Here is a 13,716-nt window from a genome sequence, read left to right as displayed (position 1 = left end):
CTCAGGAGGAGAAAGTAAGGCTGGTGACTTTGTACAACCCTCCCTCACTTAAATCAAGTTTACCTGCAAGTCATGGCATCACCACCCTGATGTCATGGTCCTCAACAACCACCATTACAATAACAACCACCTGCATGGAAGGCATTGTGCTAGTTGCTGGGTGAAGAGGTCTAGGGGTTTTGGGGTGCTGGGACCCCAAGATCGAGGTACCGGGCCCTGCCTGTAAGAATTCAACTCAAATCTTCTTCAGCCAGAGGAAAAGTTTATTGGTGGTAAAACACATAGGCCGGGTGAAGCCTGTAAGGACAAGCGGGCATGAGAGCTTCTCAGCCTTGTGGGCCTGAGATTCTCAGCATCTGCATGAGGGCCAAGGTGGATCTTAAATACTAAAGTAACTTTGGGTGGCCAGAGAAGAGGGTTGGGTAAAGGGTCTAGGTAACAATTCTGATTGGGGAGGTCTGAGAGATTGAATAGACAATGGGAATAGATAATGGAGGAACAGGAAGGCAGAAGTTTGAAAGCCATCTGCACAAAATCAAGGTGGGGCTAGGACTTTCAAAAGGAGACAAAGGAAGGCCTTTCTGGGGCCTATAGACAAGAGGGAGCCTAAGGCTTTTAGGCCGCATCTGAATAAGATTAAAAGGTAAAGCTAAGGCTTTCAAAGGGAGATGAGGGTCTGGGGTCTGTGAGTCAGATTCCCTTTGGGGCAAAGGGTGAATATCTTGGCTTGGGCCCTGCCCTCATCACTGGGGACACAACAAAGACAAAATAAGCAAACAAAAAGCAGTCCCTGCCCTTATAGAGTTTATATTCCACTGATTCAATTGATTGAGTTGAATTGAGTTGAATGGAATACCTCTATTTAAAAGCCCACATGAATTCTGATAAGATTTTGCTGCTTGTGTTTCTGTTGCTGGCTAAGGTACTTTAAGGATATTTGCCCAACTCCATCTTTGCAAAGACCTCCCATAAACTGTTTCATATTCTCTAATCTACTGATGAGGAATTTAATTTAATTCTTCACATGCCTTATGATGAAACATCATACCTCCTTCAAGAGGCCAGGTCCTAGAGAAGAGGGCCTGAGAAGACCAGTCAGAGGTTTCTACTACAGCATGAATGTATTCATTGGCCTAACAATAGAGAAGAGCGCTGTTGTATCTGTTAATATTTGCACCCTTCTGGAAGACAGGATTGTACATTTATTCTGCAGACAGAAAGGAACCCAAGAACAAGGAGGCCAGGGAACAACTGGTAGGCTTACATCTGTGGTATTTTCAAGGTAGAAAGAGCTCTGTAGAGCACATTTGCAGAAAATAAAAATGTTGGCGAACAAAGGCTTTCTTGAAACTATGGAATTCAGTGTTTGCCTCTGCTAATAGGCAAGACACCATTCTTTGAAAGGGATGAGGTGAGATTTCTTGGCATTAATTATCAATCCCCAAGGAGAGAGGAGCAGAAGCACCTCCAGTGGAAGAACCTTGGTGAACTGATAATTTGCATTGTGTGAATATCAGAATCCAACATACAGGCAACCAAATACAGATGCCATTGGGCTTCCCATGCAAGAGTGTTCCTTCCTGTTAGAACTTTTCACATGTTCCTTAAGATGATTCATGAATGTGCTTATGAAGACACTATTTTAATCCTCTCTGAATTGTGGAATAGTGCTCATAAAACAGACATGCTAATTTGCTCAAGCTGTCCATTTGGAAAGACATCATCAGAGAATAGGAATTCAGATGTTTTAATGGATAGTTCCTCATAAATTGTATTTAACTAGAAAAATTCAGTATGGCTGGATTCTGATACTTCTTTGCTTCTATGATGGCCATTGGTAATGCAGTCATCATTTCTCTTTTATCTGTCATCATCTTCTTACCATTATCATCATAAAAAAAATTTTAAAAAAAAATCCTTTCCCCAAACCCATGCTTTATGTTGGGACTGTGCTGAGAAGCTACTAGAATGTGTCCAAGGCAGAACTTGAAGCTACATCTTTCTGACTCTGAGGTCAACTTTATCCACTAAGACGTTTTTCCTTGCAGTAGTCTACCATTAAAAATAAAAAAAGAAATGAGGTTACTCTGGCACAATGATACCATCGATCATCTCAACTACAATGTCCTCTATGTACCCACAAGTGTCATCACACCTTAGACCTCATTACCACCCAAAGCTCTTCAGCTTCAATATTTTGAATTCTGAAATTTGCTTTTCTATTCCCTCTAGTTTTTCTATTCCCTCTAGCTTTTCTATTCCATCATCACTATCTTCTCTTCACTTATTTTTTTAGTTTTGAGCCTATAGTTAACTTGTTCAAAAAGGAAGTGACCTCTCTTTACTCCAAATTCCTTGATCTCTTGTTCTAACTTCCTTAGCCCTGAATCACTCCCATCAACCATATCATCCTTCTCTTCTCCTCCTCTTAAACTATCGATCACTCCTGGAGGAAGTCAAGAGACTATGCCAACAAGTTCCACTAAAAATTCATGTTATCTAATCTCAACTCATCTTCTTTGGCCATTCTGATGCTTTTGACACTGTCAACCACATCCTCTACCTAGACTGGGGACAGCTAGATGGTACAGTGGATAGAGTGCCAGAACTGGAGTCAGAAAGACTCATCTCCCTGAGTTCAAATATGGCCTCAGATACTTACTAGCTATGTGACCCTGGGCAAGTCACTTTACCTTGCTTGCCTCAGTTCTTCATCTGTAAAATGAGCTGGAGAAGGAAATGGCAAACCATTCCATTATCTTTGCCAAGAAAACTCCCAAATGGGGTTACAAAGAGTCAGACGTGACTGAAAAATGACTAAACAACAACTACCTAGATACTTTCTCCTCACTTGTTTTCTATATCAATGCCTTGTCCTAGCAGTCTTCCTAGCTAAGTGCTGCTTCTTAATCTTCTGTGTCCCATTTCCCATGACCTCAGTATTTGTGTCCCCCAAGACAATATTCTATATTTTCTTCTCTTTATATTCTCTTCCTTAGTGATCTCATATATTCACATGCTTTTAATTATCCTCTTTACACAGAAGACTCCAAAATATGCATATTGAGCCTTAATATCTCTCCTAAATACCAGGCCTGCATCTGCAGCTGTCTGTTGGCCATCCCTATCTGGATATACACCATCAAACTTAGTCTGTCCAAAACTTAATTCAGCATGTTCTCCCTACCATGTTTTTCCATGATCCCACAAGGTTCCCTGTCTCTGCTTGTGGTACTACCATCCTCCCAGTAACCCAAGTTCCAAACCACAGAATCATCTTTGGATGGGGGTGGTACAGGAACGAGGGAAGAGTCAATCATTTGCCGAGTTATATCAATTCTGTATTTACAATGTCTCTTGCCTATATCCACTCACATGGCCACCACACTACTTTAGGCTTTTGTCATTTCTTGGTTGGCCTCCCATTTTTTCATAGATTCCCATTTTTAATCCTTACTTTGTCTCTCTTCTTTTGGGTTCTTTTTTTTGTGTGTGAGAGACAGTTGGGGTTAAGTGACTTGCCCAGAGTCACACAGGTAGCGAGTGTTATGTGTCTGAGGACAGATTTGAATTCAGGTCCTCCTGATTCCAGGGTTGGTGCTCTATCCACTGTGCCACCTAGCTGCCCCCGTCTCTCTTCTTTTGATTCATCCTTCACACAGGTTCTAAAATAATCTTGCTGAGGCAAAAGTCTTAACACAAACTTTCTGTGGCTCTTAATTGCCTATAATACAAACTACAAAATCCTTCCTGCCATTTAAGACCTTACATAATTTGGGCCAACCTATTTTAAGAGTCTTTGCTTACATTACCCCCTTTTCAAGCCCTCTACATTCCAGTCAAACTAGACTACTAGCCATTCTTCACACCTCACATTGTATTTCCTGCATTAGTGAAGTTGCCCAGACCAGCCCCCCCTTGCCCAAAACACATTCTTTTCTCATCTCCACATCTCAGAGTCCTTATCTTTCAGATGCCAATTCATGGATATCTCCCCTCCCAGTTATAAATGCTTTTTCCTCAAATATTCCCAGAGCACATTGTCTGGATCTGTCCTTTGTCCTCATCACTCCCATGCTTATCTAAGTACATGTTATTACCTCTGCTTTCAAGTAGAATATAAACTCCTCAAGGCCAGGTATTTTTTCTTTCTATCTTCGTATTTCCTATGACTAGAATCCTGGCATACATATATTAGTTGCTTAATAAATGTTTGTTGAATTGAACTGTTCATCCTTTATAGACAAGCACCATTTTGTGAATAAACCTCAAAAGGAGATCAAATGTAAACTATTTTATTCTTTATTTCATTGCATCAAAACCCTCTCATTTAGTCAAATAACTTGTGAAAAATATACATGCATAATGGAGTGTTCGGCAGTTAATATACAAAAACACAGATGAATGAGCACCTTCTCAGAATCAAGCAGAATGTATCTAATTGCTGAAGGTGGTGATAGTGGTAAGAACTATAACTAGGGTGGGACAACGGAAGTTTAGTTCCAGGGTACCAAAATTTAGAGATCACCTACAGCATTTACACTTTCTTGAAGTGCAGAAAACAATGGAGTTTAATACCTACTTAGCAAGATAATTAATTAAAACAGGAAGCTCCCAGATGACATTTCTTCCTCCACCACGGACACATCTAAGGTAAGTTCCTTCTTGGCATACTCCACTCTGCTTCCTCCCCCTCCTATGAAAATCTTCCCCAAATTAGTCTCATAGTTTCCTGGGGTCAGTCTCCCTACCATGGGATGGTGTCTCAGAGTTTCAGATCAACTGAACTGCCTCAAACACTTAAATTTTGGGTACAATTGTGCTGGTGCTTGAGGAGCTGACAGTACTGAATGCATTCTTCCTTTTTCCCCAATCTTCATTCTTCGACTGTCCTACTTGGGGCAAACAACTGACAGCAGGGAGGCAAGTCAAGAGCATGACTAGACTGATTCATCACTCGAAGTGAGTGAACACGAACACAGTAAAAGATTCTGTAACACATGCCCAAAATATAGCCATTTCTAAATAATGATATTGCCTTCCACACCTACAAGAAGTAGAGGCAGCAGTTTGTCAGCAACAACCTTTTCATAGCTGATCTGCAATTCCCTTAAAGCCTACCAAAGTAATATTCTTATAACCCTTCCTCAAGTTCCTTCCCTGAACCCAACAAGTTTATTACAATGATTTAATATTATTTTGTCCCTAGATCACAGGATTTGGAGTTGGAAGAGACCTTTCAGCTCATTTACTATAACCCCTTAATTTTTACAAAGAAAATGATTTGGTTGTGAGGGTTTTTTTTGTTGTTGTTGTTGTTGCTTTTATCTCAAAAGAAAAAAGAAAAGGCTTTCAAGAGCTCAGCCTGCTTTCCATTACTTAAGAGCCAATTTTCCAATTTGTACATTGTGCAGACCCCTCATGCTTCCTGTCCCTTATCCATTCAATGTTATTTTACGTCTTCCAGAGACAGAGGCCAAAAATAAGCAGAAGAGGCAAAAATCAACTCAGACCTTTTTACTTTTCTGTTAAAATATTCTGGAGGGTTTCTTGGGCAAGGGGAGAAGGTTGAAATATTGAGATCACACGTAGTATTAATTTGTGGAGGTCCTCCTGCTCTCTTATTGACAGTTATATGTAGCAGCATAATTCAGTCCTTAAGACAGAGGTTCTTAGCCTTTTTTGTGTCATGGAGTGCTTTGGCAGTCTACTGAAGCCTATGGATGCCTTTTTTAATAACCAAAGGAAACACAAACTTTCATTTAGACGTTAGTGAAAATTATTATTATTTTTTCTTATCCAAGTTCATAGATTCTCTGCAATCTGTCTACAGACCTAAGTATGCCAGATTTAATGAACTGTTAGGCCAGCTTTCTTTAAAAAATGAAATCGTTCAATGTGTCCCTCATAAAAAGCCGACTACTCTCATCAATAAAAATAGACAATATTTATTCCTGTGCTTGTGTGGAATGAATACAGATGATGAAACTTTTATCCTTTCATCTGAATTAAATAACCCAACTTTGTGGTGAATTTTTAAATGATCTCAAGAAATACTGCCTTTTAAAGTTTTCTTTAATGACTAGTATTGTATTGTTGAATACTAGGAAGGAGTAAAAATTAAGGTTGAAAGAGGCAATTGGTAAGAGGAGACATTATATTCAAACCATCCAACTCAAAATCTGTTGTCCTATGACCTGTTACTTTTAGGCCATCATATTCATTGGAACTTTCTGATTTTAGAACTGCTTCTTCTAGCTAGATGTGTGGCAGCCTCATCAACTGGGTGAGGATATATCTGAATTCCTAAGTTTGTCTGACCACACCCACTATCCTAATAAGAGGTAGTAACTTTGGGTTTTCTTTTATTTGGGTAGAAAAGCCTCCCTGACCATCACTACCATAATCTATATTAATTTTTTCCCTCTGAAGTTCTCTAGTTTTCCTCTGGGACATTTGTACAGCTCTTTCTTATGGCTTACAGATGAGTGATTCGACTTTCAAAGAACTGAGTTCATGGGATATATGGGCTTTACCAGTTCAATAGCATTGAGCTGTCAGCATCAGCTAAAAGTGGAACAACACTGAAGTCCCTCTAGCCACAGGATGTAGTAGTGACATCCCACCCCAAACCCCTTCTGAGGTTGTATTGTAAACTGAAATATAATGAAGAGAGGCATAGATTGCCTCAAGTACCAGAATGCCCATTACTCCCTAAATATAGCTGCTGTCACTCTGGGAGAAAAAGAAAAGTGTGTGGTAAAATCTGGAGACTAGTGGGCAGCTCCAAGAATGTGAGGATCAAGAAAAATAGGCTTCCATCTACACAAAATTGTTCATTGTCCATGTGGCATTATTTTTGGCGAGTTAAAAAGGCCTATCTGACTCCTAAATATCTCCTCCATCAGCCTCCTATAGTGTCTGAAATGCCCATCACTTAATTCACTCCTGAGTTAAAGCACTATGTATAGAAAAGCCTAATAAAATTCAAATAATTCCTCAAGAAGGATAATATCAGCATCTATTAATATGCACTAGTTTATCAGACTATCTAGCATTCACCTAGCACAGACCAATGGGACATCAGAGAGGTATTAATCAGGAGAATATTTATCAGGTTGGGGTGCTTCTGAGGGGAAGAGACCCAAGTGCCATACTCCAACTGAGACCCCAGCAGGCAAGGATATGCAGGAGAGCCCAGGTAAATGGCAATTCAACAAATGTTTGTTGAATGAATGAATGGATGGCAAAGGCGTCAAAAGTGGGAAGGCAGAATTGGCAAAACAATGCCTAACTCAAAATTTCACTTCAGGCCTACCCAGTGTTATCAAAGTCTCTCCATTAATGGTAGAAAAGGAGATTGGAGGGGACCACCAGCAACATGTATATAAAAACAGGAGAGTCCTGCTATAAGGAGCAATATTAGAAACCTCCTAAGTGGATGGTATTTCCTGGAAGAGAAAAGCATTAAAAAATTGTTATCTGAGTTGGATAGTGTACTAGGATAGTTCATCTTACACAGTCCTCATTGGCCACATGAGCTCTTCTTCCTTCCACTAAAGGCCTTGATAGACCTAAATGGGGGGTGGAGGGGGAAGAGATTCTGTTATATGGATGGTTATTCATTATTTTAGCTGCCTCATATATCATTGGGATTATTTTTCATTTATAGATAATAATATTGCCTTTAATACTTGCAAAAGCAGAAGTGCTTTATTGGAAGCAACCTTTTCATATTTTATCTGTAATTCCCAACTTATATGATTTGGAAAAGCACAAAACAATTTATTGAGGCACCAATCAAGTATGAGAAAATGGAGAATTCCAAGAAGCAAGTTTTACCTATGAGTCAATGATATCTGGGAGCCTCATTTTCCAAGCAAAACTCTTTTGGGAAGAAAATTTGCATTTTAAAATCAATTCATCAATGGGACAGTCACATTTATAGCCCAACATATTGTAACAAACAAAGATGTTTGTATTCATTAGTACCATCTCATCTCCAGGACTCACAGTAATACCTATATTCTTCCACTGGCAATAGTAGAATTGTCTCCGGATCCAGATATACAGGGACAGCAATTAGAGTTGTGATTTCATTGTTATAAAGATCTAGGTAAGGAAACTGCCTCTACCAGTGTAAGTCAGCACCTTCTCCGCAATTTTTAGACAGGTGCCTAGGAGCCTGAGCCATTTATCCAGTATGTATTAAAGGCAGTATTTGAATCCAGGTCTTCCTGATTCTGATTCTTTATCACACTATGCCACATTGCCTCTCAGTACCAGATAAAACTTAAACAAAATACATTGAAGACAAACTTGTAAAGCTTAAAAAAAGATATGCTATGAAACTTCAGTAATGAGGTTAAACAAATCTCTTGGATACACAAATATTATCAATTTTCCCTTTCTAGTATTTTCAATAGTCACCTGGAAAGTATCATCTTTTGACTTACTCATGGTTGGGAGGCAACCATATGGGGAAAAATGGTACCTGAAGCATTTTTCCTTAAAAATCAATGGCAAGATGATGGGCTTCTCATTCTATCATATATGCAGACTTTGGTAGTGGGATTATTGTATGAAAATCAAGCATTCATCAACTCCTTATCCTGCTTGCTTGCATTCTTTCCCATTTTCATGGGCTTCTTTGAGCTAATCCAATAAGACAAGGGCCTTATTAATGCATCTAAATGGGTACTATGTTCTTTTATGGGCCAAAGCCAAGAGCAAAGGCCAGAAAAGCAGAAACAGTTTCTTCAGCCATAAAGTGGGGTTATGAATATACAGCTCTGCTTCTCAGGGAGTGTTTTCATCTGGCAATATCAAGATCTCTTGTAGCTGTTATAGATGCATTATTTAGTCTTCTTGGTTCAAAGGAGTATAAGGAAGATTCCAGATCATCCTTAGCTTCTTTGATTAGTGTGCTCTCATATCTACAGGGGAACTCCATCATAAGTGGCGTTGGGGGATAAAGATAGAACCCATGTTAAAGGTTCTTAGCATTATGGGGAGGAGAGACATATTATATTCCACTACTTATAGAGGAAATGTGATCTAGCCTGTAACATTACTAAAGCCACAAGCTGGCAAGCACTCTATTATAGGGTTTTATTGTAGCATAGGAAATATTTGAAGGTCATCAGAAAAGTATATTTTGCCCTTTCCTACCCCCAACTGACTCCAAATAGCATTACTATTCCCACAGTCTTTAAAGAAGCTCTCCATCTCCTGAGGCAGACTTAAGAAGGTTAGTGCATAATCTAGTAGAAGAGCATTAAGGCAGAAACCATTCAGGGGTGTCAGTGTCTTGATGACACTTCAGCACCATCATGTGGAACAGCGACATTACAGTGACCAAAAAGTCTCCACTGCTAAGGTATGAGTTTGGTTAAGAACAGGAAAGAGGTCTTTAGAACCAGTGCCCAGAGCTGAGTCTTTGGTGAAGAGAAACAATCCCGAGCTATTGGTACTTGTGACCAACCCTATAGCCCTCTTAGAAGTCATAGGGTGACACAAAAACAGTGATCTTAGACACGTGATTAGCCTGGAAGGTGCGATCCAGATACTCTGACATGTCAACGTCCACCTCTAATGTCTGTGGCCCTTTCAGGCTCTGCACGAGGATCAGCTCCCCAGTCTGTCGATCAGAGCGCTGCATCACAAAATGCCCCCGGCTGTTGCCTCCTACAATCCCAAAGCGCAAGCTGTCAGGCCCTGGCCTTCCAGGAGCTGAAGCTGTAGCCATGCGGAAGAGTGTGATTGGTGTCTTCAGGCTGGAAGGTAGTGCAAGATAGTGAAAAGAGATGGTCTTGGGAGCATGGTGACAAGATTTACTGTCCATGGGGCAGGGGTTGCGTTCACATTGGCTGTAAAACAAAGGAACAATGAAGTTTTAAGATCCAGGGCAGGTGGGGTTTTTTAATACACATGCACACTGGGATAGATTCCCAAAGTATGATCACTTCACCCCACCTACACACACACACACACACACACACACACACACACTTATTTTGTCCCAACCCATCAATTTCCTACCCCCTTATTCCAGAGAATGGTTATCCATGCTTCTACCACATCTGTATAAATATGAACTGGACACAAGCATATTCAATTCACTTAAAGGAGTAGTGGAGTGAAGAAGTCCCTTTGATTCCCTGTTCTACCACTGTCTCATCAAATAAAAAAGTTATCAGATATCATCAGGGATGATGGTGTTCCACTATTATATGTGCCACACTTTCCCACAAAATATAGCTTATATAAAAATATGAATGTAGCCTATACTCAGTGTTATTTTTCAGTGTGTACATACATATACACATACATATATGCATACATACACTGGCAACACGGCATAGTGTCATAGAGCACTGGACTTAAAGTCAAGAAGACCTAGGTTGAAATTTTGCCCCTGATACTAAGTATGTGGCCATAGTCAAGTCACTAAACCTTTTTGAGACTCATGTAACTAAGAGGAGCTAACATTTATAGCTGTATTTATAGAGAGCTCTAAAGCTGGCAAAATGTCTTTAAAATATTAGGTCATTTTATTCTCACAACAACCCTAAAAGGTAGGTGCTATTATTATTTCCATTTTACATATGAGGAAACTGAGGCAGACTGTGCTTAAGTGACTTGCCCAGTATCACAGAGTTAGTAAGGGTTTAAATCAGGATTTGAACTCAGGTCTTCCTAACTTCAAGTCCAGCACTCTATCCCACTGAGCCACCTAGTTGCCTCTAGGGATGGGGAATGGACCTGTGACTTCATTGGTATAATAGGGAATTGTCAGATGAGGTGCAAGTTGGCACCTCATCTGAAAGTTACAGTCTTAGAGAAATGTCTAAATCATTAAAAGGTTAAGGAATTTTTCTAGGGACACATAACAAATATTTGTCAGAAACAGGTCTTGAGCCCAGTTCTTCCTGTCCTCCAAGGCTACTTTCTGAGACTTTGTTTAGATGGGTTGCAATCTGCTTCAGTGAAGAGGAGTCCTACTTCAATAAAACCACAGGTCCTCAACACACTGATATAACATGTTTGTATATGTATATATCTTCCTTTCAAAGGGCCTCCATTTTATGAGCAAGATCTATATTCTATAGTGGTCTATATTTGGACCATTAGAGTCAGAGTATTTTTTCAGATAACTGAATTTTACTCCTTTAAGCACCAATGCTTTTTTATTTCGACCATTTTGGATTAAAATCTGACTTAAATGTGTTAGTTTTGTTTCCTTTATTTAACAGAAGATTTTTTTTTAATAATAATCTTCTTGCTGGTCTTCTAGCTTCTAGTTTTTCCCCACTCCAAGCCCTTCTCCAAATCTAATTATATCACTCAGGTCCTGTTGGCTTCCTATTCATTGGCTCCTATTGTCTAATAAATAAAATAGAAACTCAGCCAGAACCCCCGTAACCTAATCCCATCTTTCACTCATTTATCTATTAAATTCCCACTGTGTGCAATGCACTGTGCTAGGCTTTGAGGGAGATACAAATATAATCAACCTTTCCAAGCTTACCTCGTACTATTCTCCTTTGCCTAGCCCATTACCCAGCCAAACCATATTACTTACCCAACTCTATTCTCCTTGGTCTTTGTTTCTCTGCTCACAGAATCCCTCTTGCCTGGAGTATACTTTTCTTTGCCCCACCTCCTCCCATCTTAACCCATTAAAATCCTTTTCCTCCATCAAGGCTTAGCTCAGATTCTCTCTTCTCAAAGGATCCTTCACAAATTCTACCAGATGGAAATTATCTCTCCTCCCTGTAACTTCTTCACATCACTTTGGACTTCTAATATTTGCATTTGTAGCATGTTTATTTGTGTTCATGTCTTATCTCTCTTACTAGATTGAGCTCCTTGAGGTCGGGATGTATACCCTAATTCACCTTTGTATTCCCAGTGTCTGACAGATAGGAAGCAGTTAATACATTCTGTTTGATTGTCCGATATTTGTACCCCTAGCACTTGTCACATAATAGGTGCCTAGGAAATGTTAGTTTGGTTGAATTGACTGCTAAATTTCATTCACATGATGACTCAGGGTTATTATTGTGAACAACAATTACTATACTATACTGAGAGGTAAGGATGCTTTAGGGGGCTTTTTGGGTATACACAACTATTTATCACAGGTGTTAAATGGTCCCAGACTTTTAGCTGGCTCTGTTAACTCTCCACTCCAATCCCTAAACCTGCTGATACCTGCCATTTCTAGTGACTCAGCTATGATCAACATCATTCCTTTCTTTGCAGTTTTTAGTATCTATCTAATTCAGGTGGAGGCCAGAAAGTTGTTTGTTAGATCAGTGAGCTGAGTTTATACACAATTATAAATCCTCTCATCCTGAGAGGGGTTCTGGCTTTTCTCTAGGGTGAAGGGCATAGGTTTTGTGGAAGTCATTGTTTTCTGAGACCTTTTTACCCTTTGTCTGGCTTAAATATTCAACGATTTAAGACTTTATAGATTATCTAGTCTAATATAATGACTATGTTCTGGATACTTGTGACTGCTAGAAGGATGACCTCTTAGATACATTAATACTAACATTTATTCTTTTGAGTGTTAAATAACATAGCTATAATATATATAATAAATAATACAACCATAAAATTTATGACCCTACATACACATATATGTACAATATATATACATTTCCTCCCTGGAAAGGAAGCTTTGGGAGATGACACTAAGGCATTCTTTGGTACGCCACTAAATCCTCAATATACCACAACAATGATCTCTAAAATGTTATCACAAAAATCTATTGGCCAAGAGCTATTAATCTCATTTTATATTTGGGAACATTGATACTCAGGAAAGATAAGTGTCTTGCTCCAGGTCATCTTTTTTTTTTTTTGGCCAATAACGGAAATGGAACAAAGACCCAGTTGTCTTCACTCCCAGCTCCACGGTGTTTTTTTTTCCCCATTAGAAAACACTACCTGCCCTGAGCCCCATTGAAGAGGTCTTTTTTTCTTTTTGCTAGGCAAAGGGGTTAAGTGACTTTCCCAGGGTCACATAACTAGTGAGTGTTACAAGTCTGAGGCCAGATTTGAACTTAGGGGTCCCCCTGACTCTAGGGCCAGTGCTCTATTCACTGTGCCACCTAGCTGCCACCTCCCACTGAAGAGTTGAAGGCCACTAAAAAAGGACCCAATGGGCTAAAGTGATCCTATTATGGAGACATTTTGAACTTTACTTACAATGAGGATGTTTTCACGTAGCTCACATTACCACTGCTCTTTGGACACTCTGGACTGACACACTGAAAACTGCCACCTGTGTTAATACATGTGGTCCCCCAGGTACATGTATGCTGGGATTCTGCACACTCATCAATATCTGTAACACATAGGGAAAAAATAGCAAAGAAGAAGAGGAAGAAGAAGAAGAAGGAGGAGGAGGAGGAGGAGGAGGAGAAGAAGAAGAAGAAGAAGAAGAAAGAAGAAGAAGAAGAAGAAGAAGAAGAAGAAGAGAAGAAGAAGAAGAAGAAGAAGAATCAAGCTTTCCCTTCAGCATCCAACAAAATCCGTGAAAGTTTCTTTTCCCCCTCAGGTTGTAATGGATTAAATGGGTGGCAGAAAAGAAATAAAAGATTATACTTGCTGCCAGCTCTCCCAGACCTATATCTTTTCTTTTCTTTTATAATTATACCTTATTTAGTTTAACATTAATTTTTTTTTAAATTTTGAATTCCAAAT

General features: G+C 39.5%; 1 protein-coding gene across 2 annotated transcripts in view; it reads right to left on the bottom strand.

Moving 5' to 3' along the window:
• Positions 1-4,279: 4,279 nt before the first annotated feature.
• The window catches only part of FBLN7 (fibulin 7), an 85,288-nt gene continuing 75,851 nt past the window's right edge, over positions 4,280-13,716 (bottom strand). For both annotated transcript variants that reach the window (XM_020987533.2, XM_020987540.2), the window contains exons 7-8: positions 13,219-13,357; positions 4,280-9,869 (exon numbers count right to left, since the gene is read on the bottom strand). In XM_020987533.2, the coding sequence (XP_020843192.1) occupies positions 9,497-9,869; positions 13,219-13,357 (512 nt within the window). In that variant the 3' untranslated portion in view covers positions 4,280-9,496. The remainder of the gene's footprint in view (positions 9,870-13,218; positions 13,358-13,716) is intronic.

Source organism: Phascolarctos cinereus, unplaced genomic scaffold, assembly GCF_003287225.1.
Source record: "Phascolarctos cinereus isolate Bilbo 61053 unplaced genomic scaffold, phaCin_HiC Scaffold_2;HRSCAF=192, whole genome shotgun sequence".
NCBI classification, from domain to species: Eukaryota; Metazoa; Chordata; class Mammalia; order Diprotodontia; family Phascolarctidae; genus Phascolarctos; species Phascolarctos cinereus.
The sequence above is the reverse complement of the archived record's forward strand: the minus strand, read 5'-3'. Positions and strand labels throughout refer to the sequence as shown.